This window comes from Miscanthus floridulus, chromosome 9, assembly GCF_019320115.1.
Source record: "Miscanthus floridulus cultivar M001 chromosome 9, ASM1932011v1, whole genome shotgun sequence".
NCBI lineage: Eukaryota > Viridiplantae > Streptophyta > Magnoliopsida > Poales > Poaceae > Miscanthus > Miscanthus floridulus.
Window position 1 is genome coordinate 105,805,486 of NC_089588.1, and position 22,634 is coordinate 105,828,119.

At 45.6% G+C, this 22,634-nt stretch overlaps 2 protein-coding genes and 1 pseudogene across 2 annotated transcripts; all 3 read left to right on the forward strand.

Annotated features, from left to right (window-relative positions):
- The first annotated feature begins 772 nt into the window (after window positions 1-772).
- Window positions 773-2,501, forward strand: LOC136480500 (protein ACCELERATED CELL DEATH 6-like; annotated as a pseudogene).
- A 1,428-nt stretch (window positions 2,502-3,929) lies between these two features.
- Window positions 3,930-5,295, forward strand: LOC136482548 (plastid-lipid-associated protein 6, chloroplastic-like). The gene is made up of 3 exons (XM_066479763.1): window positions 3,930-4,254; window positions 4,361-4,730; window positions 4,852-5,295. The coding sequence occupies exons 1-3, from the start codon at window positions 4,021-4,023 to the stop codon at window positions 5,064-5,066; spliced, it is 819 nt and encodes a 272-aa protein (XP_066335860.1). The 5' UTR covers window positions 3,930-4,020; the 3' UTR covers window positions 5,067-5,295.
- Window positions 5,296-16,006: 10,711 nt separating this feature from the next.
- Window positions 16,007-20,181, forward strand: LOC136482549 (target of rapamycin complex subunit LST8). The gene is made up of 11 exons (XM_066479764.1): window positions 16,007-16,425; window positions 17,072-17,193; window positions 17,296-17,397; window positions 17,478-17,590; window positions 18,295-18,364; window positions 18,932-19,009; window positions 19,098-19,214; window positions 19,300-19,394; window positions 19,494-19,573; window positions 19,675-19,734; window positions 19,804-20,181. The coding sequence occupies exons 2-11, from the start codon at window positions 17,086-17,088 to the stop codon at window positions 19,929-19,931; spliced, it is 951 nt and encodes a 316-aa protein (XP_066335861.1). The 5' UTR covers window positions 16,007-16,425; window positions 17,072-17,085; the 3' UTR covers window positions 19,932-20,181.
- The last annotated feature ends 2,453 nt before the right edge of the window (window positions 20,182-22,634 follow it).

A 22,634-nucleotide genomic window follows, 5' to 3' on the forward strand; every position in this document is an offset into this window, starting at 1 on the left:
CTATAATTTTCTAACTATTTTCTAAGTTTATATTTATATATACTTTAACCTTCTTTCATGTAAATATGCAAGCTTGAAGTGATTTTGAGCTCAAATTGCTTACAAATGAAAAAAAAACCACAATAAAGAACCATAAATATATATAGTGAACAAAATGGCATAAGAAAATGGTGAAAAATGAGAGTATGAGATTGGTAACCTTTATAACTGAAGAATCGACAGATGAATCGAAGAAATCGATGGAGGAATCGAAGAATGGATGGAGGAACAATGGAGGGAGGGAGAAAGCAAGAACACTACTGTAGTGAGCTTCAAAATGTGCTGAGCTCGGGCTCGGGGAGGAAGGAGGAGACGGCCGATTTATAAAGGGAGAACATTTAGTCCCGGTTGATGGATCCAACCGGAATTAAAGGTAACTTTCCAACCCCGGGCGCAGCCACGGCCCGGGAGTAGACCTTTACTCCCGGTTGGAGCCACCAACCAGGAGTAAAAGTATACCTTTAGTCCCGGTTGGTGGCTCCAACCGGGACTAAAGGTCCCTGCCACCTCTGTCTGGCGCAGTAGCCGTTGGGCAGGGACCTTTAGTCCCGGTTGGAGCCACCAACCAGGACTAAAGGTATCTCTAGTCCCGGGCGCAAAAAATTCCGGAACTAGAGCTTATTTTGGTCGAGGATCAAAGATCTGTTCTGTACTAGTGTGGTCTGCTGAGAGTTGAGAAAGGTAGTTTATTCTCCGCTCGATCTGTAGGTATCAAATGGATAGCGAGAGAGGCATGGATCCGGCGCTGCACAAGGCAGCGATTAGAGGAAGTGTGGCGCGCCTGAAGCAGCTGGTGGATCCGAAGGACCCCAGTGTCCTCAGCTCCACGACGCCCCAGCTGAACACGGCGCTCCACCTCGCGGCGTTGCACGGCCACGCCGAGTTTGCCGGCGAGGTCCTGGACATGAACGAGGAGCTGCTCGTCACCCGGAACGACGACGGCGACACCCCGCTGCACCTGGCGGCCAAGGCGGGGAAGCTGGAGGTGACCAAGCTGCTCATCAACCGAGCCCTGGCGTGGCCACAGGACAAGAAGAGCCCTCTGATCATTGTCAACAAAGCTGGCGACACCGCGCTGCACGAGGCGGTGATGTACCGCAGGAGCTCGGTGGCGCTGGCTCTGTTGGAAGCAGACCCCAACCGCGGCCACGACCTCAACAAGCGGATGGAGTCGCCGCTGGACATGGCCGTCAGCGAGGGCCTCGTCCAAGTCGTAGAAAGGATCCTCAATTATCCTTGGATCGGCCAGGAGTTCTTGCCCGCCGTCTCCCTCAGCGCTAACGGCACGGCTCTTCACCGGGCCATGCTCGGCACCCATCACCGTAAGCACTTTGAAAAATAGGGAAACCAAAACGTTAATTTTGTAGAGCCATGCTCGTGCATCACTCTTGCACAAAATTAATAGCACGCGCACGGCGCAACACACGCTGCAGGAATAATGGTGGAGGTGCTGCTGGAGAAGCAGCCTGATCTTATCGACCTGACCGACTCCGATGGCAACAACGCCCTGCACTACGCGGCGGAGAAGGACAACCAGAGAGGTGCGGAGCAGTTGCTCAAAACGTAATGCCATGAGGATGTCCCCGCTGGACGTCGCCGTGCAATACGGCTCGACGGCCGTTATCACGGCGCTGCTCCGGCACTGCCCAGCAGACGTCGCCGAGATGGCGGACAGCTACGGCCGCAATGCCTTCCACGCCTCCGTCATCAACGGCAAGGAGAACGTGCTCAGGTGCCTACTCCGCCGTGTTCGTCCCGCGGAGCTGCTCAACCGCGTCGACGGCAACGGCGACACGCCTCTACACCTCGCGGCCAAGATGAGCCGCGTCCAGTGCGGGCTGCTGCTTCTCAACGACAGCCGCGTCGACCCCTGCCTCCGCAACAGCGACGGTGACACTGCGCGCAGCCTCCTGGAGAAGAAGTTGCACATCAACACATACGAGGTCTACCTCTGGGAGAAGCTCAAGAAGCAAGAGTCCAAGAGGGCGCGATTGCCGCCGACTAGCTTCCTGAGCAAACGCAGGCCACTCAACGAGAACGACTTCGACAAGGTCGTTGACGCCTACTTCCTCGCCGCCACTCTCATCGCCACCGTCACATTCGCTTCCACCTTCACCATGCCCGGCGGCTACGACCAGGCCAAGGGCATCGCCCTTCATGGCAACAACAGGGTGTTCAAAACGTTCGTGATCTCCAATAGCTTCGCCATGTGCAGCTCCATCGTCGTTGTCTTCTTGCTCATCTGGGCGAGGCAGGCGTCCACGATTCAGAAGCTCCACTACCTGGAGTGGAGCCAAAAGCTGACCATCATTGCCTGCCTCGCTATGCTCCTCTCGCTCATGACCGCCGTCTACATCACCGTGGCGCCGACAGCGCCGTGGCCTGCCTACGCTGTCATAGCCATCGGCATTTGCAGCGCAGGCCTCTTCTTCGTCATAATCATGGATGGGGAAAGGCGATGATCCACGTACGCTACAACCACGTCATCAACCAAATACTAGAATGTACTCTTATTAAGTATTTATGAATTTCTGACTGCATGTGTTCTCTTGTCACTAGAACATAGGAGAATCATACTGCTAAGTCTCAGTAATTTTATTTATTATTACTCATTACGAGTCCATCGACCCGTGCTCCCGGACGGGCTAACATTGAGATACTTAAGCAATAGAAACCCTATTTATTCAATATATATTATCTAATAAAAAATACTTCATATAATTAACTTTTCTTTGAATCTAGATTTACACGTATGTGCAGCATTGTTATTAGCACGACTGAGAGGGATGGTTGTGTGGCATAGGTAATAATGTAACATAATTGTATAAAAATTAAAAACGGGCTATACCAACCGAAAGTTGGACTTTGGTATGTGTCTTTACCGACCGATCGTCCGAGGGAACCACTAAATATATGTACCGACCGATTTAGAGTTAGTACAAGTAAAAATAGCTACAGATTGGTTGGGGTATAGTGTTAGGAGACGTAATCATTAGTCATGCATTGTTTAATTTCTCAAACTAATAAAACTTACTTATTATATTAAATTACACATTTTACACTTTGTTCATTTCTAACACAATAGATACTTTGTATTCTCTATCTAGTTGTGATAACCATATGTTTAGTCATCCTTATCCATAGTTTGTTCCTTTTCATAGCACCTCTATTTATTTTTAATACACATCATTTGTATAACTTGTTCAAACAAATCATTTGTGAATTTTTTATTGCATGTCCTCTCTTGTTATTTCAAAAATAGGAGAAACCTTCTATAATCTATATTGCTACTAGTGTTTATTTAAGTGGAATAGCCTTGTATAATTCGGTCTCTGGACTTTTAAAATGGTTTTTTGGTATTGAAAGTTTACTTTTTATGTCGTTGCAAATTTAGTTGTTGTAATAATTGCGGACTTATATATTTTTATTGAAAAGGAATGGAAAGTTTTCAATTTTTAAAGTAAATCTGAACTTTATTTACAAGATCAGGCTTTTGATTATTTATTTTATTTATGTACAGAACCGCGCATTCCGCATGCAGGCTACTTTAGCCGGCCGCATGAACCTAAGCATTTGGTTGGTCGTGTACGAATTCTCCTTTCCAGCAGCCGTGTGGACGGAAGATTCCAGAAGGCCAAGGAATGTGCCCACGAGCTCATCCACCCCGTACGCGTCCCCAGCTGCGCCACTCCACTCACCTGCTGCCTTCTGACCCGACCCGGCGACTCGTTGTCTCTCCCTCTCACCACACGACCCCTCACTCAGATCCGGAAAAGGAAAAAATCTCTCCTTTTCCTCCTCTGCTGCTTCAAGAACGCCATGGACATCTCGCGCGCTCGCTGTGATTCCTGCGAGCTCCCAACCACGCCCTGAGTAACCGAAGCTTAGGCCCGGCAGCCATTCCTTTCGTTTGTTCTTTGCTCTGCGCGCCGCACCGCACGTCCTTTCCGAAGCAGACGTGTCCGTCCGTCCCCCGTGGCCATGGCCGCGTCGTCTTGCTGCGCCGCGACCGCGTCGACCTGCGCTCCGCTTCGCCCCGTGAGCGTCAAGCGCGCGCCTTGGTCGGCTGGTGCCAGCCGGAGTAGCTGCAGGCGGCGGCGGCGGGAGCTGTCCATCTGCGCCACGGCCGCGGCGCCGCCGCCGCCCGTGGACTACGCGGATGCCGGCGCCGGCGCCGACTCCGACTACGTGGCCTCGCTCAAGATCAAGCTCCTGGTCGGTGATTAGCCAGCAACTTAAGATCGTTTCAAACCCTTAGTGTTTCTTTTCTTGGCCCGTTTGTGAACGGATTGCTCGTGTTCTGCTTGCGTGATCTGCGCAGAGCGCGGTGTCCGGGCTGAACCGCGGCCTGGCGGCGGGCCAGGAGGACCTGGACCGCGCGGACGCGGCGGCGCGGGAGCTGGAGGCGGCGGCGGCGGGCGGGCCCGTCGACCTCAACAGGGACCTCGACAAGCTGCAGGGCCGGTGGCGGCTGCTGTACAGTAGCGCGTTCTCGTCGCGGACGCTCGGCGGCAGCCGCCCCGGCCCGCCCACCGGTCGCCTCCTCCCCATCACGCTCGGCCAGGTGTTCCAGCGGATCGACGTGGTAAGCCGCGACTTCGACAACATCGTGGAGCTGGAGCTCGGCGCGCCGTGGCCGCTGCCGCCGCTCGAGGCCACGGCCACGCTGGCGCACAAGTTCGAGATCATCGGTGCGTCAGTCAGTCACCAATCCTCCCGCCCCTCCTCTGCTCTGCTCTCTTCTCTCTGCCACAGTGCCACCCATCCGTAACTCTGACGACGGCGGCCATTGATTGCCGCGTGCGCGTGCAGGGACCTCGGGCGTCAAGATCACGTTCGAGAAGACGACGGTGAAGACGAAGGGCAGCCTGTCGCAGTTGCCGCCGCTGGAGGTGCCACGCATCCCGGACAACCTCCGGCCGCCGTCCAACACCGGGAGCGGCGAGTTCGAGATGACCTACCTCGACGACGACACCCGCGTCACCCGCGGGGACCGGGGGGAGCTCAGGGTGTTCGTCGTCGCGTGACCTGACCTGACCTCCCGATCTGCCGGGTTGTGATTGTGAGATTGCCATCATCCGTAGAATTGCATATGCAGAGTCAAGTATAAAGAAGTGCTTCTTTCAACTGCCAAACTTGAAATTCGTAAAATTGTTCTGTAGTTTTAGTTAATTATATAAAAGAAATGTGTAATGAAAAGATGGGTCATTACGAGGAATAGAACCCGGGATCTCTTGCACCCAAAGCGAGAATCATACCACTAGATCAAATGGCCTGTTAGGTAGAATTTCCTTTATTTATATATTTAGCTGATAATTCCTGCCTATCAAATTGTTTAGACATCATTCTGCAGCTTTAATTAAAATGTTTAATATAATAAAAAAGGGGCATTGCCGAAAATCGAACTCCGGACCTTCTCGTACCACTAGACCAAATGCCCTTTCATTTTGTTTTTACTATTTAATTTTTATAATAGAATACAAAATGAGGAAGGTTACCCTTAAATCCGGCTTGATCCGCTTATTTTTTCATCCGGAACAGTGTTTTTCTCTCACAAATTCATCCAGCATTCCTTTAAACCATCCAGATTCCTCCAGCGAACAGGCCAGCATGTAACGGAGGTGATTTATATGAGGATAAGTTTTGACCTCAAGTCTAATAGTACCTTATTGTCTAAAAATAATCACTACTATGGCATGCATTATTATTATCTATAGACTACAAAATCCGGTACGCCATTCTCCTTCAGTACATATATAGTTCCATAACACCATCGAGTATCTTCAAAAAGGTGGTGGGCTTAGATGATAAAGGGTATGTAGAATATAATATGGCACATCAATGTGGTACATGAGACAGTGGCAAATTGCTAGCCTGCTACAACTACCACTAGTGCATGTGGAGCATCGTGTATATATATATATGCTTGCCAAGGACGATACGGGTAGAAGCTCGCACGCCCGCACCCCTCCCCATGTCCATCGACATCACCGTCACCATGGTGAAGGTGGCCAGGAGGGAGGGGTCTCCGTCTCCATCTCTGCTTCTTCTCTGTCTTCGGGTGGGCGGTGGCTATGGCAGCGGTGACGACAACCCCATCCGTGGCGGAGGTGGTAGATTTGACACCACGGAGGGTGGATCTGTTAGGATTTTAGGTATTTTCATGTTTAATTTAATCCAGAAAAATAATAGTAAATTCGTGTGCACGTGTGAACTACAATTAATCGTTGTAGTGGCAACCTATCGGGACCCTACTTTAGGGTCCTTTGTGCATTATGTATCAGTCACTGGATCAGTAGCTGATACACACAATTCAAAGAAGATTGATATAAAAAATCATACTTTTATTGCTAGCAGGAAAAACACATTACAAAGTTCATATTTACATTGCTTGGGCCATTGGCCTTATAGCTAACATCAGAGTTCTAACACAGCGGTCCTGTGTCGTCGTGGCTCCATTCCTACATGCAACTTGGAGTGCGGCCATAAACCCTAGACTTATTCCTATATCTCAATCATAGCGTAGTTCCTTTGGCGTAGTCGTATGGCTCCTTCTTTGTGTATACTTCCATTGTCCTATTCATTATGTAGCTTGGATAATTCCATCTTCGTATATACTTCTATAGCTTTCTTCCTAAAACCATAGAATGGAGGGGATTAAGTACATAAAGTACTCAGTAAGCCCTAACTTTGAGTAAAGTGGGGTGAATGGCGAAGGCTGTGTGGAGGTGGTTTATGGTGGTGGAGTTGTATTTGGTGAGAGAGGGTGCAGGTGGTTTGAGTGGTATTTGGTTAGAGTTGAGTTGTATATAAATGGGAGGTTGGGCCCTCGGAGAGTATTAGTCCTTCTCGCCAGTTCCCGGGGTTTATGGTGTAACTTACCAGATTAGTAGGTTCCAACTTACCAGATTGTCACAATTTTCTTTTATAAAACATCTAATCATTTGGCATTTCATCCAAGCGATTGCCTATTCCAAGGACGTGGCTATTCGAATAGATTTGATACACTCTGCAGAGGTTGTACATATTTCCCCACAAGATAGGCACAGTCCGACACCATCGTCATGGCTTAGACAAGCCTAACGAGATCTCATACCCGGATGGAATGTCCTCAGGCATCCATACAACACTACCACGGCTTCTCAGGGGTTGGAAATACACAAGCTTTGGATGATACCACATCATCCAATTCAAGTATTCGGATGATACCACATCATCCATTTCAAGTATTCGGATGATACCACATCATCCGATCGATAATAAAAAGGGCTCGAACTCAGCCAAAACAAGGGCTTTACATGGAAGATCACTTATCATCCATGCCAACCAGACCACGGAAGATCACTCAGCATCCGTGTCGTCTCCTGATATTCCATTGCCAACACCGGCCTCCTAGTAGTAATTGTATTTCTACCTAACAGGGTGTGAGACCAAGACTACCCATATAGCCATGTGGTTGTATGAGTTTCTGGCCAGGCGAGATGGCAAATGAACCGGTCCTTATATGACTGAAGCGAGTATCTCCCAACAAGAACCCTCACTAGGCAAACCAGCCAAAGGTAATCCACACCATGTGGAAATACCCTCACTCGCTCCTGTTGGAAATAGGTTTTAGTTTACCAGTTTTCATTAATCACAAGGTTCATGTTCTTTGCTCATCATATCGTAAGGTTCATATAATATCACAAATACTCATTATCATATATCATATATTCTCATTTCATAATTATTCATCATATATCACATATGCTCTTAGTATTGATTCTCATAAGAATAACATGAATTGTGTTTATTAAATATTTAATGGAAAGCGGGAGGTGGTTGGTTATAAGGTGGAGGTGGTGGAGTATGATAATGGTGGAAAGGTGGAAAAGGGGGTGGTTTAGTAATGGTTTATTATGTGGAGGGGTTAGAGATAGGTGGGGGTTAGGACTTGCCTCCACTCGCTGACGATTATAACCTTATCCGATTCCTAAATCCTATGCTTCTTGCTACATGTCTTTGCGTAGCTGCGCTTCTAGGTTCCATTAGGTTCTTCTATTCTACGCTATCTAGCATCGACAAACAAAGGGGAAAACACCAAGCAAGGCATACAAAACAAGCATAGTCAATCAAAGAAAGATAACGGTCCTAGATGGATTGGCTCTTTCTGGTTGATGGGTTTACTTCTAAGTTTATCATTATTGTGTCAATTTGAAGTAAGGGTTGGATAGAGAGGTTCCATCCAACAAGATACGACTTCTATTAGTTTATGTTGGAAGGGTGTGGTCCTTTGATGGAAAACCAGACCACATTATTAGGTTTTACTATTATGTGAACCTAAAAGATAAAGCCTGACCAAGTCATCATAAACGACTTGTCTGACTCCTACAGGTCCACTAGGGGTTTGGCAGGGTTACATAGGTGAGCTCACGTATACATATTAATATACATGAGAGGAGCTTGGGTAGTTGGGTACATGTATATACATCTATATACATGTACAGGAGGGTATAGGCTACGCAGAGGTGTAGGGTTAGGTTAGGGTTAGTGGCATATACGCACATGCATATGTATATGCCTAGATTATTTGGGTTAGTAATGTTAGTCATACTTAGGCGTATACCCGGGTGTCTATGTGTATACCTGGGGTATATCTATGTATGTATATACCTTATCATTTTAGGTGAATAGGTGCGGGTATATTTGAGTATTCAGGTACATGTCATGGTGTACTCTCATACACGAATATACATAGTTAGATATTACCGCGGGTTATCGTTTAATTAATAAAAGAGAAGGGAAAGCAATCAAACTAGAATTTAAATGGGCACTAAATAATAGGATGAAGGATATGAATAGGTAGGGTTTGATTTGATAAGATTTTTGGTGGAAGAAATGTAGGATCGCTGGTTAGCCTAGAGGGCGGGTGAATAGGCCTGTAAAAATTTAGCTCAAACAAATATCAGACGTAGGCGCGGTAGTGCTGTTCAACGAGCGGCACTGTTGGGCCACGGCACTGCTACTCCCCAAGCAGCAGTGCTGCTCTGCCAGGCACCCAAGACAATAGTTCAAAATCTACCCAATGAAAATTAGATCAAGCAATTTACTGATGTTCCTGGGTAGTGTAGAACCTTTTCAGCCACTTAGAAGTTGGAGGGAGTGACCAAGCAAGTAGATCGGGTCCAAACCCTAGAATCACCACAAATACAAATATTGCAATGAAAATAACAAGAACACAAGAGATACACTGATTTATCCCGTGGTTCAGCTCGCCACCAAGGCTTCCCTACGTCCACATTGTTGAGGAAGCCACAAAGGCTTGGGTTTCGTGGAACCATATCCTCGTTCTCGAGTCAAGAGAGTGACCTCTTGAGATGAGGGTGTTTCCACTATATGCTTGGGTGATTACAAACCTTCCGGGGCTGCCACACAAGTTGGCAAGCTCCACGCGCGACACACTAGCTGGCTAGGAGCCAAGCTCCAAGAGTAACAAATGCAACCGCCGGCTTGAACGCGAACCAAGTGCTTGAGAAAGTTGAAGAGTAGGTCAGAGAGCTCTCTAACATAGTATGGAGGCTCAATCTCTCAAGGAATCAGAGGGGAATCGAAGGGAGAAGCTTGAGGTGCTTCAATGAGTGAGAGAGAGGGAGGAGAGCTTCTCTGGTCAAGTTCTGGTGCAAATGGACACGGGTGACCGTTGGGAGAGGAAGGGGGTGAAGAAAATACCCCTTCCCCCAACGGTCAGATTTCAAGTCATGGAAGTGCCGCTCCTTGCATGGCAGTGCCGTGGCGCGGTAGTGCCGGCCACAGAGCGGCACTGCCACTCTGCCCTGACAGCAATGGAATAGAAAAGAGTGTATTAGGCTGTCATGGCTGAGTGTTAGAGGATATGCTTGGTGGATAGAATAAGCACTTGATTGCATGTTAAGCTTGCGAATTCAATCCCCTTTGTAGTACGGCTTTTCCTAAACTCAAATTCAAATTATAAAACAAATTAAACGCTTTTGAGTCGGATGCCATGTCCTTTTGTAATTGGGGGCTCCACCATTGTACATAAGATCCTCCATTTCATTTCACCTGCTTGTCAACTTGATAAATCTCATTAGTTCCCTAATTGTATCGTCATTTATCACCAAAACCCACATTAGGGCTTGATTGCACTTACAAGAAACATGGGATTTGGATTTAAGATGGAGGAGATATGATTTATCCAAGATTTATTAGGGAAAGGATATGTGGAATATACTCTGGGAATTATTTTTGGAAATTATGGTAATGAAAATGAGATGTAAAAGCTTGGGTAGGTTCCTGGGTGTACCTAGTTTATTTAGGAATTTTCTGGGAATTTTTCTATGCAAGGAAATGTGTTTTTAACCTCTCTGTGTACACTCCCGGGGTGCTTTTAGCGTTTTCCTCCTCGACTGTGTGGCTGACGCGTGGGCCCAAGGTTGGAGGGCTCACTGCTAACACTGTGCTGCGCACCGGGTTTGCACTATGCCATGAACCCGTGCCTCCTTCTTAGGTTTCATGTGGACCTGGTCCACGGAGGGATAGAGAGAGGAAAGGGGTTGCGGTGGCTGCCACGCGGGGTCCATGTGTCAGCATCACGAGTCACTGATGTATGGGCCATTACTGTCTCCTTCCATCCAACGGAAAGAGATCGGAGCTCACTCCTATGGCAGACGCGGCGCCCCGAATTGGGAGGAATCGAGCTGGAGCTCGGGAGGAGAGGGGAAAGGGGAAACTAAGGGGGAGTGAAAGGTCCTAAATGGCTAGAGAGGGGTGAATAGCCTAATAAAAAATCTACAAAACACTTAGAGCAACTAATTAGTCAATTAGAAAGCGAAGCTTTTTGCTCTAGCTCTACTAAGTGTTGCAAGCCACCTATCCAAGCAATTCTAGTATATTATGATCTCTATATCAATCAATGTCTAAGTCACTATTCTCTAAACTAGTGAGCAAGCAAGAGCTAATTACTTCTATCAAGAGAGCTACAACTACCACTACACAAGAATATGTGAAAGTAATGCAAGTGATAGAGATAGTTACCAACGCCGGCAAGAGACAATTAATCACAATATAAATACCAAATGAACACCAAGAGATATCCAATGAGACAAGGGACACTCAATTTTTCTCCCAAGGTTTACGTGCTTGTCGGCACGCTAGTCCCTGTTGTGTCGACCACACACTTGGTGGTTCGATGGCTAATACATGCTTCACAAACCTAGCCCAACAAATGGGCGCTGCAAGAACCGACTCACAAGTGAGGGTAGTTCAATGACACGAGCAATTTACTAGAGCTACCTTTTGGCTTCTTCGCCAGGGAAGGTACAATACCCCTCACAAATCACCGAGAGATGGCCACGAACAATCACCTACTCATGCCAATGCTCCTCCACTGCTCCAAAGCCATCTAGGTGGCGGCAACCACCAAGAGTAACCAGAAAACCACAGCAACAATGATCCCCAAGTGCCACTAGATGCAATCACACAAACAAATGCACTTGGAATGACTCAATCTCACTTTGATGTGCACTATCAAGTAAGGAGATGAGTTGGAGGAAGTATGCTCAGCTCAAAGTGATGTCAAGGATGTTAAAATGCCAAGAGAGACCTCCCTAAGCTGGCCAAGTTCTATTTATGGAGCTCCCTCACTCAACATACCCGTTGGCCAATTTAGTGAGCTGACTGCACGTTCACCGAACGCGCTGTAGGGTGCACCAGACGCGTTCGATCACCGATGTCCGGTCGCCCGTTAATCTCCATGTGTCCTAGCCATTTGAAAGTTACCGTTGGCGCGCAACAGCTAACTAACACGCGCATGCTGACCTTGCACCAGACGCGTCAGGACACCTGACCGGACGCGCGACTCCCCAGAGTCCGATGCAACTCAGAGAGGTTCCAGAACATGATTTTCACCACCGGACGCATCTGGTCAGCCTGATCGAACTCGCCCAGCGTCCAATGTACACTCAGTCCTATTTCCTGAGCGCCACATCATCAGGACCGGACTCACCATAGGTGCATCCGGTCGAACCACGCTGCCAGCATCCAGTGCAACTTAGAGATCATCCAGAGAGCTCCTGGAGCCACCGGACGTGTCCGGTCGCACATGACTGGACTCGTGCCGTGTCCGGTCAGTCTCTACAGACTGACCAACATCTAGAGTTAGGTACCGAACGTGTCCGGTCCCACGGGGACCAGCGTCCGGTCACTTCCGTGAAACCCCAAACAACTCCATTTCAACTTCTATCACTTCACCCTTGCTTCCATGTGCCAAACACAATGTATACCACCTTTGTGCATGTGTGTTAGCATATTTTTAACGCATTTTCAAGGGTGTTAAGTTAGCACACTAGGTCCTAATGCAAATGCATGTATGAACTCACCTAGTGGCACTTGATAACCGAGTTAACCGAGATTCTCCCCTCTTAATAGTACGGCTATCAATCATAAATGTGATCACACTCTCTATAGTGTCTTGATCACCAAACCAAAAATGGCTCCTATGGTTATACCTTTGTCTTGAGCCTATTTTTGTTTTTCTCTTTCTTCTTTTCCAAATGTGAAGCACTTGTTCACCATCTTGTGGTCATCACCATCTTATGGTCATCACCATTTAGCTCCACCACTTGGATTGGATTACCCTAACTTATCTACACACTTAGTCATAGGGTTAGTCTAATAGGTTTCATCAATTAACCAAAACCAAACTAGGGCTTTTAGGGAGATAGTGCATTCCTAATCTAGGCGGAGCTTGTGGTGCCACTGGTTGAAGCCGAGGGGCTTCCGCCGGGCCTATTTATAGGTTGGCAAGGTCGGTTCCGCCGGCGGCGGATATTTTGTCGCGACGGCGAGATATTTTCCTCCGTGCCTTGGATTCCTCCTCGTACTCTGCTGCTACAGTTCAAGCTTATCCGAACTTGGCCGAAGGGAAGCGGGGACCATGTGCGGCCATGGCGGCGGCAATGGCTAGTTGTCGCGGGCGAAGAGAGGGAACGCGCGGGGTCACGAAGCTTTGGTGGGGTCCACGTCATCGTCATCCTTATCCATTCAACCGTTGGGCGAGGTGGTGGCGCAGCAGTGAGCATGAGGCGTTGGGCGACGTGGTATTCGCATCATCGGCTCGCTGGAGACGATGGAGCTAACGCATGGGTCCCGTCGTCAGCGAGAGCGAGAGGGAGAAGGCGAGGGCTGTGGGGGCGCGCACGGATGGGCCAAGCGGCCGGTTGCCGGCCCAAGTGGGAGGGAAGAGAGGAGAGAGAGCGCGGGGTTGGGCTGGAGACAGGCCACGCGGGAGAGGAGAAGGGGGAAAGGTTGGGCCGCGACGCTAGCCAGGCAGAGGGAGAGGGAGAGGATTGAGCCCGGTGCCATTTCCATTTTTAAATTTGCTTTTCTATTTCTAGATTTATTTCCCAAGCTATTTGAATTGTTTCAATTTGAATTCAAGGAGTTTTTTGAATGGTGGGGGATTTGGTAATTCAAAGGATGTCAGGGATGCTTTCAAGGAATTGTTCAAGGGGATTGATCAAGGATGGCTCGAGGCAAATGATCAGAGCTTTGGGGGTAAGAAATCAAGGAGGATTATTTGGTGCCAAATAAATCCTAGGGCAACAAATCATACATTCAAACAATGCACATGGTGTATTTTGATGCATAGTTTTTTGGAAAAGATTTTTCAGAAAGGGTTTTATAGAAATAATAAACTACTTCATGTTTTAGTTTGTTGTAAAGTTTTAAAAAGTTCAAATTTTTAGTGAATTTTATCATGAGGCAAATCACAGGGTGTTACACAACCATGACGAACATACTGATTGTTATCAACACAAATGTCTTACTGAATATAAAAACAGTAAGATCAAAAATATACCCAGCAGAATGACCTATGCTCAAGGCACCGGTACCTCCATGCGCACTAGCTAACCTACGGATCCTGTGGTAGGAGTATGTTGCTCCTCCAGATGATTTTTGGTTTCTACGTCTGACCATGTTAAACCATTCTGTTCTTCCATTAATTGAATATGCGATTAATTGATATAATGTAAAATTCGTTGAATTTGATATAAATAGAGTGAAGTAAAGAAATGTTTGGGATGCAAGCGGGTGTGTCCGTGAGCCTGTAAAGTGCTTCTTTCAATACAAAACTGGAAAAAACGGCGAACCAAAACCAGTCTTATTGGTGGTGGCTATTGTTCAAAAGTTTTAATTAAAAAAAAAGAGGCATTCCGAGAATCAAACTCGGGTCCTCTTGCACCTAAACTAAGAATTGTACCACTAGACCAAATGCCCTTGTGTTATAAATTTTTCTTTATCAATATTTATAATGTATACATGTATGCCTCACAATTGCATGGTTATATCATTTAGAAATTCTATTTTTAATAAAAAAAAATTAAATATATATGTATAAAGGGTCATTCCGAGAATTGAACTCGGGACCTCTCACACCCAAGGCAAGAATCATTGCTCTAGACCAAATGCCCTGCTGTTTTGTAATTTTTCTTCATATTGTTATTCATAGATAATATAGATATAACATGCTTGTCTCGCAAATCACACATCCACAAAATGAGGAATGTAGTGGAGGCGATTTATATGGATATAAGTTTTGGCCTCTCATTATCCAAAGAAAGTCTATTAGTTTTTTTTAGAAACTAAAAAATAATCTACTAGCGTGTGATGCGTTTTTGGAACTACCAAACCAAGACCAACAATTTAGTGATAGACTAGAAAATCCGGTACAAAAGATAACCCATTTCAGGTGCTATGCTCATTGTGTGGTGGGCTGGTAGCCCATATATGTTCGTCTACCTCATTCTCCTTCGCTACATATATAGTTCCCTAACAACATTGAGTATCTTCAAAGAGCTGGTGTGCTTAGATGATGAAGGGTCAAGGGTATGTATAATACAGGTCTTATTTGATAGAGCTATAGCTCTAAAAAAACAATGAATTTTCTAGAGGCGGGTATATGTAGCTCTAGGAAATCCTAGTTTTGGAGCTGCACCATATCAAGTATACATTTACATGACTCATTTTATTTATACTTTAGATTACATTAATCTAATTTAGAAACTGCGAATCCAGTATAGATCTTGGAGTTGGAGCATTGCCACGGGCCTATAATACGACGGTAATGTGATCGATGAGATAGTGGCACGCTGCTACAGCCACTGCTAGTGTGTGGAGTATGTTGTACATTGTGAGTTATGACATTATGCTCGGCCATGAAAAATATTGACGCGCTCGATCATCTAGTGATATTGATGAGCAGTGGCGGATGCACGATGCGGGATAAGGGGGGGGGGGGGGGGGGGCTAAAACAATGGAGATGTTGATTTGCATAAAGATTTAATGGTGAAATCAAGCTTTTGCTACAGTGCTTAGGCTTGAAATCAAGAAATTAGGGGGGGCTGGAGCCCCCCCAGCCCCCCATGTGGATCCGCCGCTGTTGATGAGGTCATCTTCTCATTTGATGGACCGCCCAACGCGTGTAATCTTTCACACTTCGTCATTTTAATTAGCTTTGTTTTTTTCACTGGTCTTCGTGCCATTTTTCTCTCTCGCATTCCTAAGACCTAGTACAACTTGTTTAGTAACACATATTAATACACAAGTTAGTTCTAATGCTTGTGTTGAAACCATACATAATCATGCATAAGGCTCATGATCAATACATAGAAACATTTCAAATTATAAGACGTTCTAACTTTCATAGAAACATTACTTTTACTATATATCTAGGTGCATAGCAAAAACTATACATCTAGAAAAACCCAAACATCTTGTAATTTTGAATGGAGAGAATATTTTTTTTAAAAAAATCTATATAAATATGGCATGTACATATATACCACGTACGTGTATTAAAAAAAAGAAAATGACACAAAAACGACTGGGTACTCAAGAATTCCGTCCAAAAGGCCTATCTCTACTCTCTCCCTCTCTACCTGATGGCCCAACAAGCCCCAATAGCCCAATATTTCTCCTCCTTGACGGTCGCTGGTATCGCATCGCTCTCCTCCGGGTCATCCCGTCGGCCGGCTCTTCTGCTTCTCCCTCACGATCCAAACTCCCGACCAAACCCTAGGGGGCGGCGGCGTGTACTCCCTCCGGCGTGCGCAGAGACAGGCGAGGACGCTGGGCACGGGCGGCTGAAGGGCGCCGGCTAGGCGGATCGCGGCGGGGCGGCGGCCGCGCCCCGTTGGGGGCCCGCAGTCGGCAGCGCGCCTAGGCGCCTGCGCCGCGGGGTGACCGGCGACCGGCTGCTCGGGCGTTTGAGCGACTGGAAGCCAGCGCCTATGCCGGCAGCAGCACTTCTGCAACCTGCACAGGCACCGAGGCAGGAGAAAGTCTGACCGATTGAAGTCTTCAACAAGCCTTCAACTGGGAATCCAATTTGTAAGCTAATTTAGTTAATTGGCCTTACATTTCATTGTGTTATGTGAAGCAATGGAACTACCATAGTATGGCAGTGAGCACTACCTGAGTGTGATTTGCTGATTTTAGATGGCTGATTCGATTTGAGGTCTCAAACATAAAGACAAGAGAAGTGGTACTACTAATTTTCAGCTCATTTCTATGAACATGTGTCCTCAACTATGTGTTATATCTGCTACGTATTATACATACAGTTACTATTATGTCGTATTATACATGCTAAAAATAGACTTTAGACTGTAAATAAAAAGAAAAACCCGAACAGCCCTTCACATTTTGAATACCCAACCTCAAAATCCTAGACCCACCCCTGGAGACAGACTTAGCTTTGAGGATCAGCAGGTTACCTATGTCATGGTGTTTTATTCATGTGTAATTTGGCAGAAAGAAAAATCAGGTACCAATTTAGGGGTTGATTGAATTTATAAGTAAGGATAGGAATAAATGCTCAATCATAGGAGAAATTGATTCTTTGTAAATTGTAATGCCAAGCCTATTCGTTTGTTACCATATATATAATGCCATCTTTTGTTACCATATATATAATGCCATCCTTTGTCTGTGTCTATTTTCCTCATTCTGAGAGCATGTGTTGATGTATGCGCAGGCTAATGCTGCTAAATGGCTCAACCTTCTGTCATTCTAGCAACTGCAAGTTATGATCACACAATCAGATTTTGGGAAGCCAAGAGCGGTCGCTGTTACCGCACTATTCAATATCCAGACTCTGTAAGAAATGGCTATTGGTATGCTTCACTGTCAGCATCAGAGGTATCTAGTTTAAAAACAATATTACATTACCTTTTTGCTGCTGTAACATGTTGACTGCAGCAAGTTAATCGCCTTGAGATAACCCCCGACAAGCGGTTCTTAGCTGCTGCTGGCAATCCTCATATCCGCCTTTTTGACGTCAACTCAAATAGCCCCCAACCGGTACGAATACATGTTTTCAACATCAATCCATATGGGTCATCATGTTACTTTTCCTTATTTAATGAGGATACACCTAGCAGGTAATTAGCTATGATTCACATACTAGCAATGTGATGGCTGTGGGATTCCATTGTGATGGTAACTGGATGTACTCAGGTTCTGAAGATGGTACTGTTAGAATTTGGGATTTACGGTGAGCTTTTCAAACCTAATGTCTTGTATCATACTATCATTTCTTAAGTTACAAACCTATTTTACTTGACCTGCAGTTCTAGTGAAAACTTGAAAAAAAATGTCCTTAACTAGGGGACAATCTAGTGCAGATAAAATCTCCAGGTGCTATCATCCATGCTCGCAATATGGCACATTGGGTTTGCTTTAAGGGCCTGTTTGTTTCCACTTTTCCTGGCCACGCTTGGATTATAATCTAAGCGAAGATTTTCTCGCTTTTCGCTTCTCGTAGTTCAAATCTCTGAAGCGGCTTACCACATAAGCGAGAATCGGTGGAAATAAGCAAAGTGTTTGGCGGGATTCTCGCTTATTTCCACCGACAAGCCGCTTATAAGCGGAAACAAACGGGGCCTAAATGGACTAAATATTAGGGAAACTTAAAAGGGCACACATATAGACATTTTGAAAATAACCGCCTCATGAATCGATAGCTCATCCATGAAGACTGCGACCACACCAATTTTATTAAAATCTGACTATCTGAATCCTCCAAATCTCATACAACTTCTTTCATGAGTTTGTCTGGTAGTGCTACCAGATGTTATGACGTAAATTAGTTATTACCTTTTAAATTTTGTACAATGTGGACCTTACCAATTTTCTTAGCTGTAAATCATCTTATGTCTTTGATATTTATTTTTGTTATTTGTGCGTGTACGGTTTCAGGACTGGTACTTGCCAACGAGAATATGAAAGTCGTGCGGCTGTCAACACTGTAGTTCTGCACCCAAATCAGGTTAGAATCATTTCTTTTATTATTCATTTGTATGGTCTGGTAATTGATTTCAAATGTCTTCAATCGTCATCCAAGTACAACACTGATTAAGCTACAATTGGTTATAAAATTCTTGGTTTGCTACTTCTGTTCATTACTTCCATACTGTTTTAGGTGATTGCTTGGCGTTGATTGGATCCCTTGCCAACTCTGTAATGCAAAAATGCTGACAAAAGACAATTTGACTGGGTGTAGCTATGAGTTTAGAGGTTTCAATTATTTTTTTGAAGGATCAGAGGTTTGAATTATTGTGATACCCTAGTTGAAGTCAACTTGGCAGAGTGAACTGAATTTTCATATGGCTAGCCTTCATTTCAAATCTGCAGAGATGGCTTGGCTTATGTCTTACTCTCTTTGTTTCTCAAATTTCCTGTGGAACTTTATTTTCTTGTACTGACTAAAAAGTGGTATCAGTATTCTTAACTTGGATGGTTGAGTCAGATAGTTCTTGTTTTGCCTATTCTCCTCTGTTACTTCTGTTTCTTTCTTCCCACCAAATTTCATAACATTGTATGTTTATTTTTTCAGAAAGAGCTAATATCTGGTGATCAGAATGGAAACATACGTGTGTGGGATTTGGCCGCTAACTCATGCAGCTGTGAGTTGGTGAGTCACATACTCATATTCCAGTATTATGGTACTACTGTGGAAAGGGAAATGCAAGAAAACAATTGATGTGGTTCCAATTATTTAGGTACCGGAGGTTGACACTGCTGTAAGATCTCTGACAGTCATGTGGGATGGGAGTATGGTGGTTGCTGCAAATAACCGTGGGACATGTTACGTTTGGCGCCTGCTTAAGGGTACTCAGGTCAGTCTGTTCTGCAGACCTACCTGTTCTTTAATATAGAATTGTGATTTCTGAATTTTTCAAGTTGACAAATTCTGTTATGTAGACAATCACCTGCTTTGAACCTCTGCACAAACTTCAAGCCCATGATGGTTACATTCTGAAGTGCCTGCTTTCGCCAGAATTTTGCGATCCTAACAGGTAATGTAATAATGGTCTAAAAGGCTATTTTTCATGGTTCTGCCAGTGTATTATTGTGGCCTCTTGGGTTCCACGTGACATTCTTGGGTTTGTTTCCAGGTATCTTGCCACAGCATCATCTGACCACACTGTAAAGATTTGGAATGTTGATGGCTTCAAGTTGGAAAGAACTTTAGTCGGTAATGTTCGGAATCTTCTTTTATTAACCAACTCTCCATCTCAGATTCATCTTATGTTTCCGAATGATATTCTGAAACATCACTGGCAATCAACTCCTTAGGCCATCAGCGCTGGGTTTGGGACTGTGTGTTCTCTGTCGATGGTGCTTATCTGATAACAGGTATGTTCCCCCCTGCCTTCCCTGATGATTCATCAAGTACACACTTAATCGATTTGTTCTCTCTTTCAGCTTCTTCTGACACCACAGCGAGGCTATGGACGATGCCAACCGGAGAGACCATCAGGGTGTACCAGGGTCATCACAAGGCCACCGTTTGCTGTGCTCTCCATGATGGGGCAGAATCAGCGCCCTCATAAGCATGTTGTGACTGCTTTTCTGTACATACTTTGGACTGCAGAACCTTTTTTTTTCACTCTTGTAACCTAAGACCTCGCAGTGTTTAACGCCCAGTTGTTGAAATGCGGGGCTGTAGCTCGATATGCAGAGCAAGCCTCTGGCGTTGCGTACAAATAATTTGCGTGCTGTTGGTGGATGATTCTGCAGAATTTTAGTGGCGACTTCATTCTGTTCTATGAATTGAAATGCAGCAATGGGTTACGTGTTGAATTTTGTGCCCTTTTTTTTCTTCCCCTGAGCACATGCAGGGGAGCTATGTTATTGCAGAAGTCTAAATCTAAATCGTTTCAGTAACAAATTGCAATTCTACGTTGCAGAACTGGATGAAACAAGTATCGTACATGACGCACGCACGTTAAAACAGTTTCCGTGACAATTGCAATTCCATAGTGCAGGATCCAAAATGCCCTCAAACTACGATGCTTGCTAGCTGAACATCTCAACTCGTCGTCAGCCATGCGCACAACGGCACAAGGCGAGCCAGATCCTCTGCGCAAGCGCAACCATGCCGGCCGGCCGGGGTGCTTCCGTGGTTGTGCATAGGGGGCCTAGTTGTGCAACGGGTTGGCGCCCCAAGGTGCCGTCCGCAACTCCGGCCTGACGACGCTCCCCTCCGGCGCTGCCGCCTGTGGGGTGCGATCCTGCCAGCTTGTGGTACTGCCGTGGTTGTGCAACGGGTTCGCGCCTCCAGGCACCGTCCGCAGCCCGTCGGCGGCGGCGGTGACCACGACGGCATTGCCTTCTTCACTGGCTCGCCGCGCTGCTGCTCCGTCGGCTGACAGTAGTCGTCATTTGCACCACCACATGCAGAGTTCAGAAAAGCTTAATTTCTTCTCGTAAAGAAAAAAGGTAGCTAGTACAATGCCATGTATATTATTTATATATTTTATTTCTATAAGGGCATGTTCAGAAGGGAATGACTCCCTGGAAAGATTCCTGCCTGAATTGGTTATCGAATTTGTATAAGGGAATCGTTCCGGCCTCGTTCCAGCTAAACCGAACGAGCCCCGAAAGAAACGATAGAGCGTGAAAGTAACCGTGATGATTACCTCTGCGGCATCAAAGTGTGGCTCGGGGAACAGTAGACGACGATCCCTGCCGGTGCCAGCACGGCCCTGCACCGGCGGCAGGAGCAGCAGCACGCCGCCGCCAAGCACAGCGAGAACCGGGCCATGGCTGGGAACGGACGACGACGACGAACCAAAAGCATCGAGCTTCAGACTTGTGCTCCAGGGATATCAGACTTTATATATATATATATATATATATATATATATATATATATATATATATATATATATATATATATATATATATATATATATATATATATATATATATATAACTACTACCTATAGCTGGCTATAAAATAACTTATTCTATAGCCACTTTAAGTTACGATAATTACTATATTAATTTACGACATTATAGTAACTCCTTACTGAGTGGTTTACTGTGACGTTAGTCAGCTACAAAATAAGTTATTCTGTAGCCACCTTCATTTACGATAATTTTATATACTAATTTACGATAATATCAATACATATTTACGATAATTGGGTTGCTATAACATATGAGGATATTTACCATAGAGTGTGGACCCGACCGTACCGATTGGTTTTGCTACCGAGTTTGACTAGACCCGCAAAGATTTGGCAAGCAAGCGAAAGTTACCAAAAGTTGAGCCGGAAAACTGACAAGCAAACATCAGACGTTGGCAAGGTTTGGTATGTCAAACCAGATTACAGGGGAGAGAGCCCAAGCCGATCTCCTGTTGCTCGTCCTTCGCCTCTCTCTGCTAGCTTTTCAATCTTGGTATTTCCATTCGAATTCCGCCACCCTGAAATTACCAAATGATCGTCGGTCAAAATTTCACCGATTTTTTAAAGAATTATTACTCCCTCCGCCTTGTAATATAATGCTTTCCACAAAATTTAAGACAATTCAAGAGAGTATTCAAATGATGCATGTACCCGTGAATTAGACACAGTTAGGGTTTGTTTGGATGCCATGTATTTACCTCTAATCTACATGTGTTGAGATGGATTAGAGTGAAAATTAAACTGTGTTCAGCTCCAATCCACTCAAACATATACGTGGATTGAGTTAGATACACATTGAAAGGATCAAGATACCCAAGAGGGAGGTGAATTGGACTAATTATAAAATTCCTTGCAATAATTAAACCATACACGTAGCCCACTTCACTCCTTGTGCCTAGAAAGTGTTTCTATTGATCTACCACACAAAAGTTTTGCACCCTAGGTTTCAATCCTACTCTAGCATGGTAATTCAATGAATGTAAAGACCAGAATTGAATTGCTCAAATGTAAATGCTTAAAGTAAAGAGAGGAGAAGGAACAAGGCGATGTTTTTCCGAGGTATCGAAGAGTCGTCACTTCCCACTAATCCTCGTTGGAGCACCCGCGCAAGGGTGTAGCTCTCCCTTCATCCGCGCAAGGATCAAGTGCTCTCTACGGGCTGATTCTTCGACACTCCGTCGCGCTGAATCGCCCACAACCGCTCACAACTTGAGTTGAGTCATGCACAAGCTCCGCCGGATGATCATCAAACTCCCGATCACCACCAAGCCATCTAGGTGACGGCGATCACTAAGAGTAACAAGTACAAACTCTCACTTGACCACAACAAGCCTAATGAGA

Bases quoted from the DNA above. Each gene is read 5' to 3' on its own strand.
- LOC136482549 (XM_066479764.1), top strand. From the start codon at position 17,086: ATGGCTCAACCTTCTGTCATTCTAGCAACTGCAAGTTATGATCACACA. The intron at 17,398-17,477 runs GTACGAATACAT...TACACCTAGCAG, and splicing joins ACTCAAATAGCCCCCAACCG to GTAATTAGCTATGATTCACA. The intron at 19,395-19,493 runs GTAATGTAATAA...GTTTGTTTCCAG, and splicing joins GAATTTTGCGATCCTAACAG to GTATCTTGCCACAGCATCAT.
- LOC136482548 (XM_066479763.1), top strand. From the start codon at position 4,021: ATGGCCGCGTCGTCTTGCTGCGCCGCGACCGCGTCGACCTGCGCTCCG. The intron at 4,255-4,360 runs GTCGGTGATTAG...TGATCTGCGCAG, and splicing joins CGCTCAAGATCAAGCTCCTG to AGCGCGGTGTCCGGGCTGAA. The intron at 4,731-4,851 runs GTGCGTCAGTCA...GTGCGCGTGCAG, and splicing joins GCACAAGTTCGAGATCATCG to GGACCTCGGGCGTCAAGATC.